The following is a 21140-nucleotide window of genomic DNA, read 5'->3' as shown; positions in this document are numbered from 1 at the left end:
CGGAAGGGGCGCTCGATGATTGACGCGGTCAGACGCGTACGAGCGATTGCGGAGGACATGGTCTCCCGGAAAGGCGTGGCGCTGGCGGTTTCCCTGGACATCGTCAACGCGTTCAACACCATGCCATGGGACAGGATAGTGACGGCCCTGGAGCACTTCGAGGTTCCCAGCTACCTCGTCCGATTGATCCGAGCCTACCTCGACGACAGGTGGGTGTGTTACACCAGTAAGGAAGGAGAGGAAAAGCGATCCGTCGAGCGTGGCGTCCCGCAGGACTCGGTGCTGGGCCCCATACTATGGAACGTTGCGTACGACGAGGTACTGCGATGCCCGCTATCCCCAGGCGCGGCCATGATATGTTATGCGGACGACACCCTAATCCTGGTCGAGGGTCGTGGCTGGCACGAGACGCTGCGCATTGGCGAAATCGCAACGGCCTGTGCGATCCGTGCCGTGAACGAACTGGGCCTAAGAGTCTCCCCTGCGAAGTCGGAGGCTACCTGGTTCTTTGACAGGAAGAGGCGAGGGACACCACCGCCCAGCCTATGCATAAACATGGCAGGTAAAACCGTCCGGGTGGGATCACAGATGAAGTATCTGGGACTCACCATCGACAGCCAGTGGACGTTCGAGCCGCACTTCGACTCACAGATCCCGAAGGTGTCAGCGGCTGCCAATGCCCTGTGCGGCCTACTACCGAACATCGGCGGGGCCGGAGACGCGGTGCGCCGACTTTACGAGGGCGTCGTTCGGTCACGAGTGATGTACGGGGCCCCAGTATGGGCGGACGACCTGATGGCAAGCCGTCGCAGCATTCTGCTCCTGAGAAGGCTGCACAGAGTGACCGCCATCAGAATCATTAGGGGATACCGGACGGTGTCTCACGCGTCGGCGTCCACCCTAGCCGCGTCCCCCCCGTGGGAGCTGCGGGCGCTGGCGCTCAAAAAGAGATACACCCGCCGGAGAGAATGGCATCCGGGAGAAGACCCCACCGAGCAGGCGGCTCCAAACGACACAGGAACCGCCGAGGAGGACACGTGGAACCTGTGGCGATCCCAACTGATCAACGGGAGAAGCGAACACCGAGGCGCGGTAGCGGTCCTACCAAACTGGGAGGCATGGAGGAGCCGCCACGGCCTCCCACTCACATTCAGGATGACGCAAGTGATCACCGGACACGGCGTGTTCCGTGAGTTCCTGAAGAGAATAAGGCGAGAGACGACAGACACCTGCCACCACTGCGGAGAGGGCAGGGACACAGCGCAGCACACCCTGGAGCTCTGTCCGGCGTGGGAGCTGCCCCGCTACACCCTGCGGCACGCCATAGGAGAAACGTTGACACCCTCAGCGATTGTAGAAGCGATGTTGAGAGGGTCACAGGAATACGAGGCCGTCCGCCTCTTCTGCGAGCGAGTTATGCTCGCGAAGGAGCGAGCGGAAAGGGAGAGAAAAAAAACTCTCACCCCTGCAGGATAAGACGATGGAGAAGGATGGCAGTCAGACGACCCAGAGCCGCCCCGCCACCACCCCAACGGACTACGACCAGAAGAAGTGACAGCGCTAGGGGCAACGACCTCCCCCTAACGCCTACTCAATAGCCGGCTCGAACAAGAGAACGCGAGAAGGGGGTGCAACTGAAGTTAATTCATAAGAGGTTCCTGGAGCACCCCTGTCACGCGCAGGTCATCGTGGTCATCGTGGAGTTTTAGTCGGTAGGAGTCCGACACTACGCTGCCGTTACGCGATTATTGCAGCAGCGGAGTGTCCATGAGGATTTCTCCACGTACAAAAAAAAGAAGTTCGCGGAACACGTGAACGTCTAGATTCTGCCGGAGGTCGTCGACCAAACTGGTTTCCGGCGGGCCCCCGGAACGCTAAGAAATCGTCGATCTACAAAGCGATAGTTTCGCATTGGCCAGGGTGATTCAATGGAAAACAAGCTTAACGAACGACTTTCCTCGTTGACGCATCGCAGAAAACCAGATCTCGCGTGCGTCGTCAAGAATGGTAACACGATTCGTTGGAATCGTGCCATCCAGACTTCCTATCCTTTCACCGGTAATTCCTTACGTTCTTGAAATAGAACACGTGAAAAAGACGTTGATAATAGTATAACTATGGTATCGCGATTTCCAACTATTTTTATCTCGTCGCAAACTGGTTACAGGTATCTCCCCCACTCCCGTACGACACGATATTTACATATGCATTTACATATACAACGCGATACCTGGGTTTTCTTGATTCAATAAACACAGTTGCTTCGTGCAAGTTATCAGATATTATATTGTGGTTTTAAAGAAACAAATTGCCGCGATGCGATACGTTATCACAGCTGAGAAAATGGAAATCTCCGTGCAAGTGGAAGATTCTGTCGTCGAGAATATTTATTGCGACCTGCATGGAAAACAAACAGGCTTTCGAGAAGCCTGGTTTAAACTACGTGCACGTGACTTGAACAGATATGTACATATGCATATAAATTGTCTCCTATAGAAGGTGGTTAATTCTAGACATCGAAAGGAACGTCTTTAATGAAAACATGTATTGATTTGTTATACGATCAACATGATTATTGACCATTTCGATCTGACCGAGCTGAAAATGTCTATCGCGTAACAGGGTAAATTCGAACATAAAGAAACTATGTAGGATCGTTCGTTACGTATAACTCAATAATTCAAATAAGACAAATTGCACATAAAGTGTCACTTACTTTTGTTTGTCTGTGAGGTTCCATCGTTCGAGTTCCGAAACGGTACACCAGTGTTCAGCTGGCAATAGCGTGATGAAGAACTGCGTGAAGTAGAGGAACGCGTAGACGAAGGCGAAGGGCAGGAGCATGATGAAAAGGAACCATTGGTAGCGGCTGGCCTCGCCAACGTACGGTAGTATGTCGTCGAAGGTTTCGATCTTCGGACGTTCGCCCTCCTCGGCTTTTACGGACTCCACCATGACTGTCATTATCTCGATATCTGCGAATCAATGATCCTCGATCACCTACTTAACTCGAATTACACGTTACGAGGAAACTAAGTTCAAGGTGAATGGGGTATTATTAGGTCGTCGAATAAATTCGTGTTGCAATGCGTTCATACCTTTTTATGTGTTTTACGAATACAGATCGATAAACGATCAAGGTGATCGATCTTATGATATACAGTGGCTCACGGAAGTACTCGAACACTTTCATATCACGAAACGTTCTATAATTTCGTTAGCACTCTAACGAGATACGATTATCGAGATTATAATAGTAAAATTTGGAATCAATCTGAGATTGTATATTGAAGTTACATGAGACAATGTATATATATTTCGCAAATATATATGTTAAATGAAAAATTAATATGTATATAACACATGATGATAATTTTACTACGTACATCGTGGCTTATTATTCTTATTAATTTAGCGAATAATTGACTGCTCAAATACTCTGGTAATTTTTATATATAAAATAACAATAATATATGTTTCCAATAAATATATGTAATTTCTATATACACGTTTAGATCTGTTTCAAATTTTCTCAATGTAATTACGACGATCGTGTCTCACTTCAGTGTCAATGAAATTTCAAAGTGTCTCGTATAAAAATCACCAAAGGTTTGTTTAAGAGCCCGAGTACTTTCATGTAAGCGACTGTTGTTTTAGTAGCAAGTTCTCTTATGTCTATCTCTTCGTTACATTTAGCCGGATAATTTCTCATGTTTATCAACGTGTTATGATCTTTCTCTTATTAAGCGGAGAAATCTCTTCTTCGCTAAATTTTCTTAAACGGGTTCAAGGTGAGGTGAACCACATTGTTGAAATCAAGATGAAGAAGATGAAATCTAAAGTCGAGATGAAAGGAAGTAGATGTTTGTATTGTCTAGATATATTGCCATGCTACTTTTTGACACGATAATATCTTAGGTAAAGGCTAATTCAAGGTGATACAGAGTGTACTGGAAAAAGTGATTTGAATTTGCTAGAGAGGAAGAGAAAAGGAAAGATCCTTGAACATTTTTGCAAGGTTATTGCAAAATGGAGGATACTATCGAAGGCTTATTGCTGTCACTTGTACGTTCTAACTGGAGTGTCCTTTAAATAATTTGCTTCTTATTAGATCCTTTTTGCAAATAGGAAGATAATATTTTTGGGACGTGAGGATTGTTAAATAAAAATGTAATGTAATCAGATGTAAATTGTCATTGGAATAGAAGAGTTTGTTTAGAAGAAATGATCATGAAATACACAAAATGTATCGTGCGTAATGTGTAAATAATAATTAATTCCAAAGACAATTAATGAAAATTTTAAATAATAGAGCACCATACCTCCGGTTCCTGCTTATTTTGACACTGTGCAGAATGTCACACGATTGTTGCCTTTTTTTTTAAAGATTATTCAGTTAAGAAACAAGCACCAATAAAAATGCAATTATAGTTATTTATTAAAAAATCCAAGTAGGTATTACATAAATAAAATTATCAAGGAAGATATTTATCGTAAAGATTGTGTGCTTATGAAAGAAGTAAACGAAATTATTGTAGCTCCATAGTAATTTGTATTAATCTTTGAATCTTGTTTAAATAAAATTTTCGATAAAAATTTGATTCTAACGATTACTACAGTTAATTACTGGATAATTAAAACAAGTAAGTAAAATTATTGTTACAATAATCCCGACAAATTCGTGATATTATTCAACTAGAATCGTTAAGAAAAAATTCGACACCGTTAGCGAACGCCATTTTACTTTTACTTCACGAAGGCCAACGTTATAAACGTTGAATCAAGAGCAATCATTTTCAATATAAAATATACGCGCGAAAGCTTTTGCTCCCTTTGATAATTGAATCCTTAATTTGCCGCCAATTAAACTCTTTCCCAATCACCTTCGTCTTCTAAGAAACCTTTCATACCCCAAAGAGAAATCCCCTTTTGCACAAACTCGCTTTTTTTCAACCATCGTACAACACGATATGATATTTACACCGTGCAATTTACACGATTCAGATCTCAATCTTGCAAATCATTTCGAAAATAGATCGATGATTAAATCGATTATAAAATCGTTCCTGCAAGTTTTAAGTGATTAATTATTTCTTTATTTGATGAAATATTATTTATTATTTAAATATCGTTAATTTACTGGCGTTCAATGAAATTTCTCGTAGAATTAAGTTCGTTTAAAATATTATTAATTTAATGACATTTTTTGTAAGATAATTGCGGTTAGATTTGATCTTTCACGAAATCTACGAGATGATCGCGTTCGATTAATCACCGACGTAGCGCATATGTAAAACATTTAAAACAGTCCATACATAGATGTTTCATAAGTGTAGATGGTTATTTATTACGGTTCTGTGTAATTAATGTTCGTTGCGATTACCACGAACTTAGATAAAAAAAAGAGTATTAATGACGAGAGAACCGAAAGTGACCAGTCCGTGACATAACTGTTATTTTCTAGGGGCTTGGTAACATTTGCATAAATTATTTCGCGTATACTGTAACGCACTTTACGTTACAACGGTATGTCGATGGACACGAGAAAAGAATTTTTCTGTCACAAATTGAATGCCATTTTTGGCGATAATGATTGTGTGGAATGATGATTACTTTAATTGAGATTCTAATCGAGATTCAAGTGATATATGAAGTTTGTACTTTCCAATAGGATAAATCGAGAAAAATGTCTTCGAAAGAGAATATGCTATTTTTGAATATACCATTTTTTAATAAGTCTAACAAATTCTGGATCTTTTAATTTAATTCACAAGGTTGCAAGTCTCCAAATTGTTCAGTCTGAATTTTCGAATCTTCTAATCTCACGATCTTCGAATTTTCTAATCTTCGAATCATTAAAAATCCTAATTTTCATAGAATTTTCAAGGAGGCTATAAAATAAAAATATGAAATATAAAATAAGAAAATTTGAAAAAGATAGATAATGCGTTCGATCCAACACCATTTGCTCATAGTAAAAAAAAAAAAAAAAAAAGGATAAAAGAAATTGTATGCAAAATAGGTAAACGTATTATAGTAAGTATTAGTCAATTATAGCAGATTGCTATCATTAATCAGTAATTATCCGAGTCGTAGCTGCATCTGTATATACATGAAGTATACAACACTAAAAATACATTTTCCTTAACAAAAATACTGAATAAACACATTCCTACGTAGCAACTAGTCAGCTGTGATAAATTGTTCGCTTTGAACAACGATCGACTAAGTTAGCATTGATTTCCGGATTGTGCGTAAAGCGTGCAATAAAACGAACACGTGTTTATCCCTAACGTTAAGCCAGAACCACCTAAATTAATACGAATTTTCCCATCAGGTACCGTCCTTATTCTGACAAAAAAATGCAAGCGATATTTGTGCATGTAAATAATTTGTCTGTGTGTATATATAATAACTTATATGAAACAAGTATTGCGATATTTCTCGTACATTGCTAGATATAATGATTTTAAATAATTCTGGTTCAAAAATTCGATTAAGAATTACATTGCAATTTCTAGAAAATTGTTACAACATTAAAAAAGCGAGATCCCTTAGATTATGGTATATCAAAAAAATCTTACAACCAATAATTTTACGATTAAAAAATGTAAGAAACCTCCCCAAAGTAATCGATCCGTGAAATTAATGAGAAACGTATGCTCCAGCAAAAGCTACGCGTGAATATTGAACACAGCTTCAAAACCGACCTTTTCCGATTGAAAACGCATAGCAGAGTAGCAATAACTCGTCCACCGACGCACCAATGAAAATGGAGGCTCGTAATGATCGTCATAACTCGAGTGACTTAACGATCTCAGGACGATCGTTATCGACCGATCGCTTCCGTTCCGGCCTGGACGTTTAACAACGAGGACAAGCGTGTGTCAAACGTTCTCGGTAACCGGTTACACAAAAGTGCGCACCTTGAACAACTATTACATCCCAGAACTAATTAATAAGAGCGATCATGGCTAGCATGGATACATATAGTTTGCATACGTGATTTTTCCCTGCGGGGCCAGTTTTCTCGCGTTCGAATCGATCAGGGAAAGCGATCGTGATCGCGATCGAGCCATTGAAATTCATTCGATGCACACGAGATACAGCATGGTGTTTTGATCTCGCGGAACTCGCACAAACTACAAAGTCAAACTTACAGACTCGTAACAATACGAAGTGGAACGATCGTTTGGTTTCACTTCCAACCGTAAGTCTTCCTATTGATTGGTGTTCTTCTTGGTCGTAAGGGAAAACGAAGAAAAGAAAGGAAAGAAATCTGTTATTAATATTGGAATACCATCGTTTTCGAGGAATTATCGTTCTATTTATTTATTTATAATGGCGTTATCGAGTTAATTGTTTCTTAATATTGTACATTAAAACACTTATTGTAGTCGATAGAAACAGAAATTTTATTTAAGATTGTAATCCCAATAATCTGATTTTCCTGACGGACAATTTATATGGATCGATTGGAATTCATATAACAAGAGTTCACCAATTTTCTTCGCTACTCATCATTTTTCGTTCGCGTCACACGAGCTCACGTTCAAGTGAGTGCTTCAAATCGGTAAAAGTTCGATTAATTAATCGAGTTCTACCATATTTAACGCGAATAAGCTTTTAAGCGAAATAAAAATTTGTTGTAATACACAATGAGTAAGTTAGATTAATTATCGCTTTATATGATAAAAGTCCATGGTCCAGCGACAACATTGGAATTATTTTTTTCTTATTCATCTTGGAATTTATGATTGTTTACGGCGTTCTTTTTTGCGACAAATTGAGCTTATGGAAGTAATTTCTCTTCTAGAAAAATTGAACGCTAACGCCGTGTGCCAGGATAATGTGCAAGAACTAGTGTACAAAGAGTTAATCATTTTGGCTTCTGAAAGACTATATGAGTCACGGTTGTCCTATTCTTGTTGCTTAATTGCAGTGTTTGACCACCTGTTTTAGAATAGTGAGTTTACCTCTCACTGAACGGCATCGATTGGTATTTTGTAGTACAGTGCTTTGTTAGTCGATCGTGGCATTTAAACATACCAAGTTCACAGAGAAGAAGGCAGTTTTCTAAGTTTACGTTCTTTAGAAAAACATAATTTTATCATTAAAACGTCCGACTTTTTGATACCCATCTAAATATGTTATACATAGTCACGATAAATATCACGATAATGGATAAGTATATATAGTCGCGTTTCTGTTCCAATAAAAGTGAACACTATCGATGAACACTAAGTGATGCTATCGAAAACACTTGTATATTTTTAGAAATTCCAAAAACAACAAATCCGATGTCAGTGATTTTGTCTGATTTGCTAGTTTCTAGCGTTAAGATTGAATACACAGCTGGCAAATTTTCTATTTCAAAGATCTATTTAACTTTGTGATTAAACAGCTTTCTACAAAGTTTTGCGGATTTGTTAGTTATCTTCGAAAGAATAAGCAAGCTTTAAAGGACTTTGATCTAATAAGTTTATTCCTCTTCAACCTTATATTTAATCATCAAGTAACGCTATAATTAGAAAATCAACATAAATGGATTTATCATATTTCTTCTGTCTAACCTTCTTTAAAATAATTAGCTGTTAAATGAGCCAGAGTTCTAGGAAATCTCCGATGCTGTTGATCTTCAACGAGATACAGATATCTGACAGATACTATCAAAATTCTATAGACGTCTATCCTTCAACTCTCAGCATACCAATGTTTATGCCATCATCGACGTTTCTTCACAAAGGGTCCTTAAAGAACGAATGTTGTACTCGGAGTTAGTCACAGTTTCTCAGAAACGTCTAACTTACTCTTAGTTATTCTGGCACAGACGCTGTGTTTCACTTACTGAAAAAATAAACAAAAGAAGCAAAATGATGTACGTAATATACTAAAACATTCTAAGATACCGTGGTAATATTTCTATTTCTTGTACAAATCATTTCAACTTGTTTTTTTAATGTTTTTATTCCTAATTGGTACACCGAAATGGATGTAGCAAATGTAGCAAATCACGGTATTATCCAAATAGCCTAATATCCGAACGTTCTATTATTCAAACACAATATTTCTTCGTAACGAATGCCCTTTTCCGTTTCAAATATGTACATACGTATGTCGTCAGTGTTCATACACAATGTACTCTTTCCTTGATTTGATTCATTGAATTGTGATTATACGAATTTGGTATGAAACTAGGAAGCGTTCTAACTATCGCAGGAAAATACGATGTAAACGAGAAAACTGGAAAGTGATGTAAGCGCAACAAAATTAGCAAAAATACACGATATTGGAGAAGCCAGAATCACAGACATTAAAGGAAGAAAAACATAATTGAAAATTCTTCAAAGCACGTAGATTCCTCGGATGTTGGCAACGGTAGAAAAGCCGTAAGTATTCTGATGTAATGAAATGTTTCACGTAGACGATAATAATGGCGATTTTATATAAATGAAAACAGCAGACGAAAAAGCTAATGAAAAGATATCTTCTCATGCCGAAGCACTCGTGGCACTCGTAGAAGAACTCCGATGATTCGAAGTACGATAAAGAACGTAACTCTGTGTAGTTATTTACGTTGAAAAAATTATCTGATTATGGATTCATAAATATTTAAAGAATCTGTCGATTACTCTTAAACTGTATTTGGATAAATGAAATTTCGTCTTCCTATTATTTCAGAAAAGAGAGGCTCTACTACATTGTCTGCAGTATGTTTCTAATAATTAGTAAAATATCTGAACTAAATAAATGTAGACGTGAAAGTCACTGCACATCAGTATATTAAGGGTCAACACAAATACACTGACTGTCACATCACGAAGACATTTTAAAGAACTAATAAGGACAAAATTGTTTATTTAACAAATCAAAATCTCGATCAATTAACGGACCACCATTATATCGTGATATTTAACGAAACTTCCAATCTTAAGAGCCATATATTATTATATTATAGCAGTGTTATAGCTGTCATTGGCTCGGATTTTAATTAAATTGGTCGTGAAAGTGCGAAGAAGTAAAGAGACCGAGTAATCACGAAGAAATGGTATGTATGTAACTTGATCGAAGCAAATACCAAACTTTTAGTTGTTATCTTCAACGAGGGAAATTTGGTCATCTAAGTAGGTTATCGACGCAAGTGTTAATGAAAGATAAAACACGATTGGAGCAATGAAAGAACTTCATTCTTCTTCCTTCTTCGCGAAATAGCAAATATACAGTAGCTCACGTGAAAATATCTAAATATTTGTGCAAACATTTTGTAAATATATCATGTGTATTATGTTCGCGATCAATGAATATCACAGTAGTTCCTATATGAGTTTTCCGATTGACTAAAAATTTGACTGACCTACAATAGTCATGTCTCATTCCGATACTAAAGAAATTTTTAAATATTTTATGTAACGCATACAATAAAGATACGTAAGTTATCTATGCTAAATGCTGAAATACTTATAGAAGTCCTTTATGGATATAGTAGATATTATAATATGTGTGTTAGGCGAAACATTTTGAAGTTTAATTATCACCGTAATGAGACACGGCTAAGATAACACAGGTACGGTTATATCGAACAAGTTTTTCCCAATATGCTTCATAATGTTTCGTGTAACAGATAACATATATTATACACCAAAGCCTTTTACGACCAGCGTTCAAATACTTTCACGACGAACCACTGTACCAAAATTCAAGTCTCACGCGACACATCGATACGAATGATCGGTGCAAACAAACGTTTACCTTTTCCACGATCGTCCGAGAGCAACGCGAAACTTCACTCGGCGTATCACAAATCTCGTCGTGGTTTTGTTTCTAAAACGAGAAACTCTCTGCAGAAGTCACAGAAATAAAATGAAATCTAGCTTCTTCACTTTTGTCCGACTCGATAAGTCGATTTCGAACAAACTTTACTCTTTTCTTCTTCTTCTTCTTCTTCCGGATGTCTTTTCACTGTTTCAACAGGATAAAACGGAAATTGGAAAAATAACAAAAAAATCGCGGATCGCAACGACTCTCGTGATCCTGTGATCCAAGTCCAGGACACGTGCTCGATCTCGATCGTCACAATGATCTTGGGTGCACGGATCCTCGATTTTTCGGACGCCGCGCTACATCGTCGTTTAAAAGCGGGCACGCACCGACTGTTCGCCGCGTGGACAATTAGCGGGGCTTTATAGCGTGTGCAAACGAAAGCGGAGCCCCACCAGCGTCGTGTGTGCGGCTATTGGACGATGACTTTGGTTCCCGTGGATCGTCCCGTCGACAGCAACGCCGAAGTCGAAGACGTCACTGGAGAACTGCGGGGATTTTACGATTCCAAAGAGCCGCTTCTCCTGCTTCACCGCGACCGTTGGGTTTTCTCGTGACTCGTTTGCACGCTTTTTTCCCTTCTCGCTCTTCTCACTACCATCGCAATCTTCCTTCTCCCTCGTCGCTTTGTCGCGACACGTATACGCGACCGGAAAGCGAGAGACATAAACTGGTGACGCGCAGGTGAGTGTACCTGCCGAGAACGTTGCGACGTTGTTGCATGGTTTGATATGTTTCCTCAATCTGTGTTTGATTAACTAACTTAATTCGCCTGTTGGTGACTCATGGAAATTTGAGTGATATTACGAGGTGCAGTTGCGGAGTATTTGGAGTGAGAATTTGTGAATTTCCTGTGTTTCACCATGTTACGTATGGTAATTTACAGTGTTGTTTGTATAGTATAGTACAATAATAAGCAGACAGCTAGGCTGGTTAATTGATCAGGAATATTAATTGAGTATGAATTGTTTAGCAAGGAAAAGAAAAAAGTATAATTCTAAGTTGCTTTGCTGCGTACATTGGGATTTATGATATACGAAAGATCGATTTCTTTCAGGTAGGAAAGAATGATTATAAAATAGAAATTATTACGTAATTTTTAGTATCGCAGGTTTACCGTGGTATTGAATTCGGCTAATGATATGTGAACTGGAAAAACAATGATCATGTGAATCAAACGTTGATTATCCATCCGTCGAAGCGTTAGTCAGATATCGTGTAACTGATAGTTCCTTGAGTGGTTTTCAAAGTCGAACGATGAAACAATTTGAAATAATCGTTCCATTATCGACGAAATGAACGAATTTATCTAATGGGGCTCATTAATTTATTCGACTTTTAATATTAATTACTAATTGTTATAGAAATTGATTTAACAAATTTGATATAAATTGATTTACCATTAATTAATCGATGGTAGAAAAGAAACGTTGGAAAATGAGTAATATGTAGCTTTAGTTTTACAGATTTTACAAAATAAATGTTACTATTTAAGAAAAAATAAATTTGATGGGGTAAAAGCTATATGGAAATATACTAACGACTTAACGAATTTAAATTTAAAGGACTTTAGAAACAAAGAAACAGAGACAAACTTTAGTTCTCGATGATACTTGACACGTGAATTGATTAACAGCTTGTCTTGCGTGATTAAATTTAATAGGATTAATTGAAAAGTTCGTATACCGTGTGTGAATCATGATAAAGTTGGTTTCATCGTAATTCACACGGTACTCGCAATGATCATTCAATCGGCAATTTTATTGTTCCAACATCACATCACTTACTTTTCTTCGACTTGTACAATTCTCTGTGTTTTACGCAATTCTCTTTTTTATCCATCATTTTCTCGCATAGCACTCGAGTAAAAGCGAATCAACCGTTCAGTGAACCATACTTTGTTTCACTATGTTTCTTCACATGGTAAATGTTTTTTGATATCTTTTTCAAATTGAAATTCTACGGTTCTTCGGTTTGTTACATTGTGAACGAAAAAATCAACAGATATATAGAAGAATATCGAGGTTAATCGCATCGACATTTTCAAATTTTTTAACACTCAATTTTAACTTTCTAATAATAACTTTCAAATTTTCAAATTGTCGAACTTCTAAATTTCCGAATTTCCAAATATTCCAGTTTCGATGCGCTCGAAGTTCCAAATATCCTAATTTTGAAATATCTTCAAATCGTCCAAGTTCCAAATTTCCAATCTTCGATATCGCCGGAGTTCTAATTTTTTGACCTTCTATGTTTACCCGAGAGATAAAAAAATTATGATCGGATAGTGTCGATTATGCCAATCGAGGATTACAAATTTTCTATTCGTGCGATCTTCGACACCGAAAATAAATGAGCGCGATATTTTCCGTTTTTATCTTCCTTGAGCCGCAGTTAATTAAATCAATTGTCACGAAAGAACACGGTAGTTTTTCTGATTCCCGAAACAAAATAGCCCCATTGATAGCTTCAGGCAAATTCGCTGAGTAATGAAATCTACTCGCGAAACACGGAGACGCAGGGACTTAACCGTCAAAGATATTTGCTTCAGAAACCCGATACCCTTGAAAAAGAAAAAAAAGAATAGAATTACATGTTATATACGCGAGATGCAAGATCGCTCTTACGATCTTTCTTACGCAACGGAACAGTTTGAAAACGAAGTTTGAATTTCGCGCGTATTCCAGTAAAGGGTTCTTCCTTGAAAATTCGCCAATAGAAATCGAACGCGAAAGATTTCGTGAACGCGAAAAGCTATTCAAATTATTCGTCGATTTAATTCTCGAAATTCGTTGATAAATATTAATAATATTTTATCGCAGTGGAGGATAGATTTCGTAATAGACGCGTGAAGAAAGACATTTTATCGATATTTATAAGAATTATAAGTCATCGTCTTGCGTTGATCTAAGAGGAAATCCAAAACAGAGGTATCTTCCTGCGAGCGGTTTGAACAACGTTCATAAAACGTTCTTTTTCGTTGGTTACAACGATCTTCTGCAAATTCGAAGATTGTCTCGGTTGCTGCAGTATATGTTGTTTCTAAGATTTGTCGATAAAAGCGCTAAATCATCGGGATCACTTATAAGTAACATACCTGTATCATTCCGTTTGATAGGTCTGTTCAACGTGTGTCGCGAGATGTTATTATTACCATAAACAGATAACGATTTATTCTGATATTTTTTCAAAATTACGTCATCTTGTAGAGCATAGAAAATTGCTAGAAAACTTATCTCGTTATAACGGATCTCACTGTAGATCGTTGTCTCGATGGAAAAATTAAGAAAAAAATTTTTATTCTATATTTTCGACTTCTTTCACCCCCTTTCCGCTTGTACCATCAGTTACCATCCACATCCATTCCATATACATCCTGTCCATAAAATTATGAAATACCTACATTTTTCAATTATGTTCAAAATTCTACAGACCTCCCCCTTCCCCGAAATCTCATTTTGCGCTTTCGTCAATCATAAAAGTTTATTTGCGAAAACAAGCAGCCCAAGAAGAACAATTTGCGTCAGTCTAAAATTACCATCACGCATCAAGGAACGTACCTGACGTCAACAAACCTGAAGTCCCTCCCATATTTAACTCTACTAAGCCAACCACGGGAGTTGCGCGTTCAAAATACCAATCGTTCGTTTATTTGCATGAGAAAAGATTTGTCGGTGGCTGGGGAGGAAACGAGCCGAAGCGCGGATGGGTGAATGTCGGAAGAGAAGAGGAAAACTTTCCGAGTCCTGAAACAATTTTCGTTTCGAACAGCTCGTCCTGCTGGTGGGGAGGGTTGCATAAATATTCGAGGTTGCGCATCGTGCTCGACATAGTTGGAAACTGCTGGCAAGCGAACAAGTGGTGGGGAAGGAGCACCACAACCTAGTTTCGCCACAGCTCAGTACCAGTTGCGCTCCATACGAGTGTTCATCCAACCTGCTCGAAAGGGTGGAATTCCAACGTGAAGACATTGAGTTCGGTGACATCGGTGAGTTTAAATCCACTATATCTTCTATGAAATCATCGTGACGCTAAATGTAGTTACAAGAAATCATTCTAATTTATTTCTGTGTGTAATTTCTTTTCTTCATTTCGCGTTGTTTCTTACTTGGTCAAAAAGGTGAGGAACTTTTATGCGAGGATACTGTTGATAAATTTGCATCGTCCATCCTTTATTGAATTTATACGCAAGACCGTCGACGTTGAGTTTCGCTCGATCATTGTCTATCGAATAATTATAAAATTTATTCTGATTTTTGTGCGTCTTCGGTCCTTTCCTTAGCTTTGTCCGATTCTTTTTTATTTGATCTGATTGATTGTAGCAATTTAAATACGAGGAGACTGCTGGTCAGTTCGAATCGATTATTTTCTGTGCAGTAATCGTAGCAAAATGAATATATTCTAATTTATACGTGTCCTTTGTCCCACTTTGTGCCCGCTCTTTTTCCCCTACTTTCTACTGTTTCGAGGCATGAATGAATCCTCTGAACTTGTTGCTCTGGCAGTGAATGAAAAGTGAAGTTTAGGATTGGAAAGTGAAATGAAAGTTTCAATTCCTCGCTTGTGTTTCACTTGTGGAAAGAATCTTCATCAGAAGTTTGACATTTTTGATAGACGCAAGTGTTTGTGCTTACATTTAGATTTTAGAAAGAATTTTGAATTGTATATGTCGATTACGTATATTGGTCATTTAAAAAAATCATAAACACTGTTCAAACTTCTAAGGTACAATGAGAAAAATACAATGTTCATCATTTTATCTTTCCCATGCATTACTGTACTATTACTTAGTGCTGGAAGTTATAAATACCTCTTGTCGTAACTTATCAAAATGTTCTGCTCAATGATATAATCCCATTCATCCCCTGTCATTCCCACCCACCATTTACATCTCATAACATAATAATAAAACAGTACTTGACATGATTAATAACATGTTAAAAGCATCACCTAGAAGAGATGAATTATTTCATAATATAAACTTTCATGTTTATTAATCCCTTAATGTTTTTGTATTCTAATACTTTTGTATATCGCTTATGCTGTAGGTTGAATATGCAAATTAATATTTTTATAGATATAATTTAAATAATACTCGATAATAGCACTGGATAATATTATATCGAGTACTGTTCCTCGAATATTTTACACGTTTTTCCATATTACATAATGGAACATAATTTTTGTCTAAATTACGATGCTTCTAATTAAATTTAAATATAAACGAAAGATTGCTTTCCTTCAAAGTTATTGAAATTCGTAAGAAAAGCGAAAGACAAAACAGAATCGATGTATCGATTAATTCCTTAAAAATTTCTACTCGATAACTGGCCCTTAACATTTCACGAACTATACGCGTTTTAATATTCATGGTTACAAGAAAGTAAGAAGAAAGAAGCCGAAATAGGTCGACGCGTGTTAGCGGCATATTTTTTATTCATGTACCCACTTCAAAGTCGTCTATACGTACCTCACCGACCTAATACGAACAGCTCTCTTTTCGGTCTCCTCCCTTTTATTTCTCTCGCATTTTTCTTCTTCCATTTCCTCCTGCCCCCCCTCTCTCTCTCTCTCTCTCTCTCTCTCGTTCGTTCCTTTGGCCTGGATATTTTTCGCGTGGTTCGAGCAACGATGAATTTCCGTGCCGCGAAATTGATGACACGAGGGATAATGAAAATTTATCGAGTATAATAGCCGACGTTCTGATCAAAGACCAAGCCAATCCGTGCCTAAAAAAAAAAATTTTTGGATACCGTCAATGAAACTGTATTATATTTACATATAAACTATATTATATATGGGACGCAGGTGTTCTATATTAAACATAGCTAAATATAGGTAAATGCAATTAAATAGAGTTAAATATACCGTAATGAAATATATTTAGTTTATGAAACTTTTCCTAAATTAAATGGGAAAATTATTCGCATAGTTGGAAATTCGTGTAGTATCTATAATAAAAATTTATAAAATAACAAGACAGCTCAGAGGACTTTTCAATATTTTTTATTTCGATATATATACTGCATTTCCATTAATCTTCGTTTCAGATATTTTTAAAAGGTACTTATTAATATCACTTCTAGTCATTTTTTAACATTATTCGATAAAGTTACATTAACAAAATCGTGTTTTTCAATTATACCATTTACTACTCTTTATCTTCATGATTATAATTGATTATACAAGTATCCCATATATCGTAATGAAGCAATTGTGTATAGTTGTAGCATTGTAAAGTTATGACTCTGAGACAACAAAATCGTAAAAATTCTTAAAAAAATTGGCTGACAGAATATCCTACCAAGTATTATTTTCAGCGAAGCAACAGGTTTTGTCAAACGTATAACCTTTATAAATTTCTGACGTAAAGTATTTCAAGTCTATCTTCTCCAAAAAGAAGAACGTCGTAGGATAAAATTGTACATTTTAAAATGTACATTGTAAAATTATACATTTTCGATTTATTTCTTCACGTAGAAAATTTTACCTTATCCTTTATAGTACGATTAATGAGACGCACTAAATATTTGAATGCTACGAAACTCGTAAGAACCAGTTGTACTATACTTTAACCAGTTACACATACTAAACGGTATCAAGTAACTTATCGATCAGTATCGCTTTCCTTTAATATGAAAGAACGAAATAAACGTAGAACAGAATTTTTACGAACAGAGAAAGTATTAGGTTGTCCGGAAAGTGTCTTTCTTTCGCAAGCGTGTCTTTTACAACGATGCACCTTCGTACAAACGTAAAACCAAGTCTGTGAAATTTATCTCAACAGAACAAATTGGATCGTACGTAATTCGACAAAATAATATAAAACAAAAAAACGTTGTGCGTCTATTATTTCCTCATAAAACGAAAGAAACTTTTTGGTCAAGCTAATAGTTTTCGAAAGATTTACGACTTGTCTATGGAAGACGAGGGATTGAAAGAACGCCGAAGAATGAGGTTCAATGGATGAACCAGGAGGAAGTTCTCGAAGCAGCCGCGAATCGCGAGTACCCCCTCGAAAAGAGATGAAAGTGAATCGAAACTGTAAGACTGTTACGACTTTTCCTCTCCGATATTCGTGAATTGAATCACGGTCAACTCAGCTTGAAAGAGAAGTTCGATTAAAAATCTTCTATTGTTAAATTCCTTAGTCACTCAGGCAGATCCATGCGATTAACTCTTAATTAGTATTCTTGGTACAGCAATAGTTACTCAATTTTAGAGTTTCAATAATATACGTTGATTTGTATTTCGTACTTTACGTAATAAGTATCATTGATATTATTTACGGCGTAACACTAAATAATAATTTAAATTTCAATATTGAAATTCTGTAATCATATATTAAAATATTGAAATTGTATACTGAAAGTATTTCATTCTGTTAGCTTAATTTGCTCAGGTGCCACGCTGATCACCTTCATAAATTCAAGCACAGAGAAAAATAACAGAAAACAATTACAAACGCTTTTGAAAATTTACCTTGGAGCCTGTGACTTTTTACAATTCCTTGCGATAGATAATTGCAAATTTGGAAAAATAGATCGTTCGTTTTTTAGCATGCTGAATATTAATTATATGCTTAAATAATTAAATCGAGGAATTTTATATTAATTTTATATTTTTCACAAGGCTGATCAGTTTCTCGTGTGAAAATCTCAATGAAAAGAATTCATATGCTATTGTTAAATTAATCCTCGTCTTAAATCCTCGTTACTGATCTAATTTATACAAAATAAGGTTACACACTTGCAACAATAAAGAAACTATAGAGCGGCGAAGATATCCTCAAAGAAGGAGAGAAGAATCAATTATACGAGCCATTATTCGCCACTTACCTAATCTTAAATCTAACTGCAATTGTCCTTTGTTAATTTTATGATTTCCATTACGCGAATCGAGTTGAGTGTAAAAATTCTGTTTTACGACTAAACCATATTTACGACTAAACGAATCCTTACAAAACATATATATAAACATAAACATATATATAAACATTATAATGCAGAGATTGGAACACAATTCAATTTCGTAGACAGCATGTGTTCGTGATCAATCGACGCGTCAGATAATTTATTATTGAATAAACTGGCCGGTGGCGTCTGCGTTTCATGATTGGCAAGTCGATAACGATACAACCGATAGGTAACCGAAATAAATGTTCTACATCTGCGAAGTAAACGTTGTTCTACTAAGCTTTCGACGAGTGAATATTTCTCTTCTTTCTTTCCATCGATAAATCGCGTATCTCTTAGTAACATTCAACTAAATTTTACAAATTTCACCATAGGCAGAGTAATTCTATAGCCGAAAGATAGAAAAAAAGAAAAAAAATGGAACAGCGAAAGAACCAAGTCAATTTCCCTCTTTCATCCAGTATCAGAGCGAAATACGACATATATGATATTTTCATGCTTCAATTTACGATCAAAGGATATTCAGAGTCGCAACTTTTTATCGAATCGAAACTCCCAAGCTGCATGTTTCACGCAGAGGAAATGGGAGAAAGAGTTACATAAACACTGATAAGTGAGCCAGTGAGAAGTTAAATTGATCGATTCCATTTTTAAACAAGTTTTTTCGTTCTAAGATCTGATCGACTAAATCGCTACACTCACTGCTGATATTTATTTAAATTTATGTTTTTATAGAGCGCGACGAAGGAGAAGAACCTAGACAGAAATTTATTTTACTTACTGAACTATTAATAGCTGCTAGACTTTGCATATTTGTACACTTTCGCGCGTATTTTTACATCTTTCAATTTACCGTAAAACCTTATTCACATTGAACTCTTCAGAAACCAAACGATTAATCTCAATAGAGTCAACCTTCTTTACAAACAAGGTATTTCTATATTGCAACTATTTTGAAACATATACACGTATGAAATATAAACATATTTTTCATCCTAATTCCGGACACTCTTTTCACATGGATTTCGTCAAAATTATGCGGCCTTGCGATTAAAAGAAATTTTCTCGAGAAGTGTCGCGATTAGGCAACTTATTGGTATTAACAGATTATTAACAGAAAGACAAAATAAACTCCGTTACACAAATCGGATGATCAAGTTTTCGGAGGAGAAAGAGAAAGAGACAGAGAGGGGGGGAGAGAGAGAGAGAGAGAGAGAAACAAGATTTATTGAAGGGAGGATGAGGGAACGGAAACACTTTGAGGAAACACTTTGAGCTCTATGCTTCGACCTGTCCAGCCGCCAATCGAATTAGCGTGCCATCCAGCATTGATTTTGCGTCCATATCGTGGAACCATGCCGTATTTATTGTTTACCAGGTTTCCTGTGTCCTATGAATTTCAGTTTTTCCGCAAGATGCCGCAAGATGCAGCTCGTTTTCCTTAGACTCCGATGTGAAATCGCGCGAAAAAGTAAAAATGAAGGCGTTTCCATTGGATCGCGATTGCACTTTATCGTATTAATTAACTCGACATTACAGCGTAGTCCTAGAAAATCGTATTAATCGAGGTAATCCGATGCAATTGATTCACGGCCAGCGTACTGCTGCGCATCACGCGAGTCGTCTCAATTATTGAATTGCTCGTTGCGAAGTGTTGTAGCGGAACCTCGGAAACGAAATTAACGATGTAATTGGGGACAGGATGCATTGTAACGTTGGAAAATATTTTAGTTATAACAGCTAATTCGAAGGTTGAAAAATATCGATCGAACTGTTTGCTGGTGTTCGCCCAAGGATTCGAACATGTAGGGGTATAGTGGTTGAACAATTAGATCTGGTCATATCTGTTAATTTTTCTGTCGTTATTGCATAATTCATTGTATTCTTTGGTTTACTATATACACGTATCCCGTTTGATAAATTATATTTCTAATTTTCGTTAATAATATTAATACTTTGCATTCGAAGGTTTCATTTATTCATATTACCAGATACTCCAAGTAATTTCAGTAGAAAGAACGTGTTTTCGTATAATTGGTTAAATATATGCGTAGAATGAAGAGTCATAGCCGCATCACTCATCACCTACTCACTCACTCACTATCATCGCGCAGTGCGATACGATTTTGCTTGGTAGTGTAATATATCTTCGGCCAATACGTCGGTTTATTTTTCTGATTGTATCTTACCTGTTCGTTGCAAGAATACGTGAGATAATTATGATTTGACAGGTTAAGGACAAATTTTTAATTTATTGATTTATTAAATTTTTAATTTATTAATTATTTAATTTATTTGATATTATTAGCGGAACCCTCGATTGCGAAGGGTTATAGTAGCGTCGAATAAAATTGAAATTGTTAATAGATCATTTTCTGATATTATATTTCAATGGATCTTCGTGGA

At 36.9% G+C, this 21140-nt stretch overlaps 1 protein-coding gene across 2 annotated transcripts in view; it reads right to left on the bottom strand.

Annotated features, from left to right (window-relative positions):
• Window positions 1-813: 813 nt before the first annotated feature.
• Window positions 814-21140, bottom strand: part of LOC143304926 (uncharacterized) — a 132518-nt gene continuing 112191 nt past the window's right edge. The window contains exons 2-3 of one of the 2 annotated variants that reach the window (XR_013061595.1): window positions 2717-2975; window positions 814-831 (exon numbers count right to left, since the gene is read on the bottom strand). Coding sequence is in view for 1 of the 2 variants with exons in the window: in XM_076627468.1 (XP_076483583.1) it covers window positions 2964-2975 (12 nt within the window). In the remaining variant the exon portion in view is untranslated. Of the gene's footprint in view, window positions 832-2278; window positions 2976-21140 lie in introns of those variants that run through there. The other variant, XM_076627468.1, reaches the window with a different exon arrangement.

Source organism: Bombus vancouverensis, unplaced genomic scaffold, assembly GCF_051014615.1.
Source record: "Bombus vancouverensis nearcticus unplaced genomic scaffold, iyBomVanc1_principal scaffold0064, whole genome shotgun sequence".
NCBI classification, from domain to species: domain Eukaryota; kingdom Metazoa; phylum Arthropoda; class Insecta; order Hymenoptera; family Apidae; genus Bombus; species Bombus vancouverensis.
The sequence above is the reverse complement of the archived record's forward strand: the minus strand, read 5'-3'. Positions and strand labels throughout refer to the sequence as shown.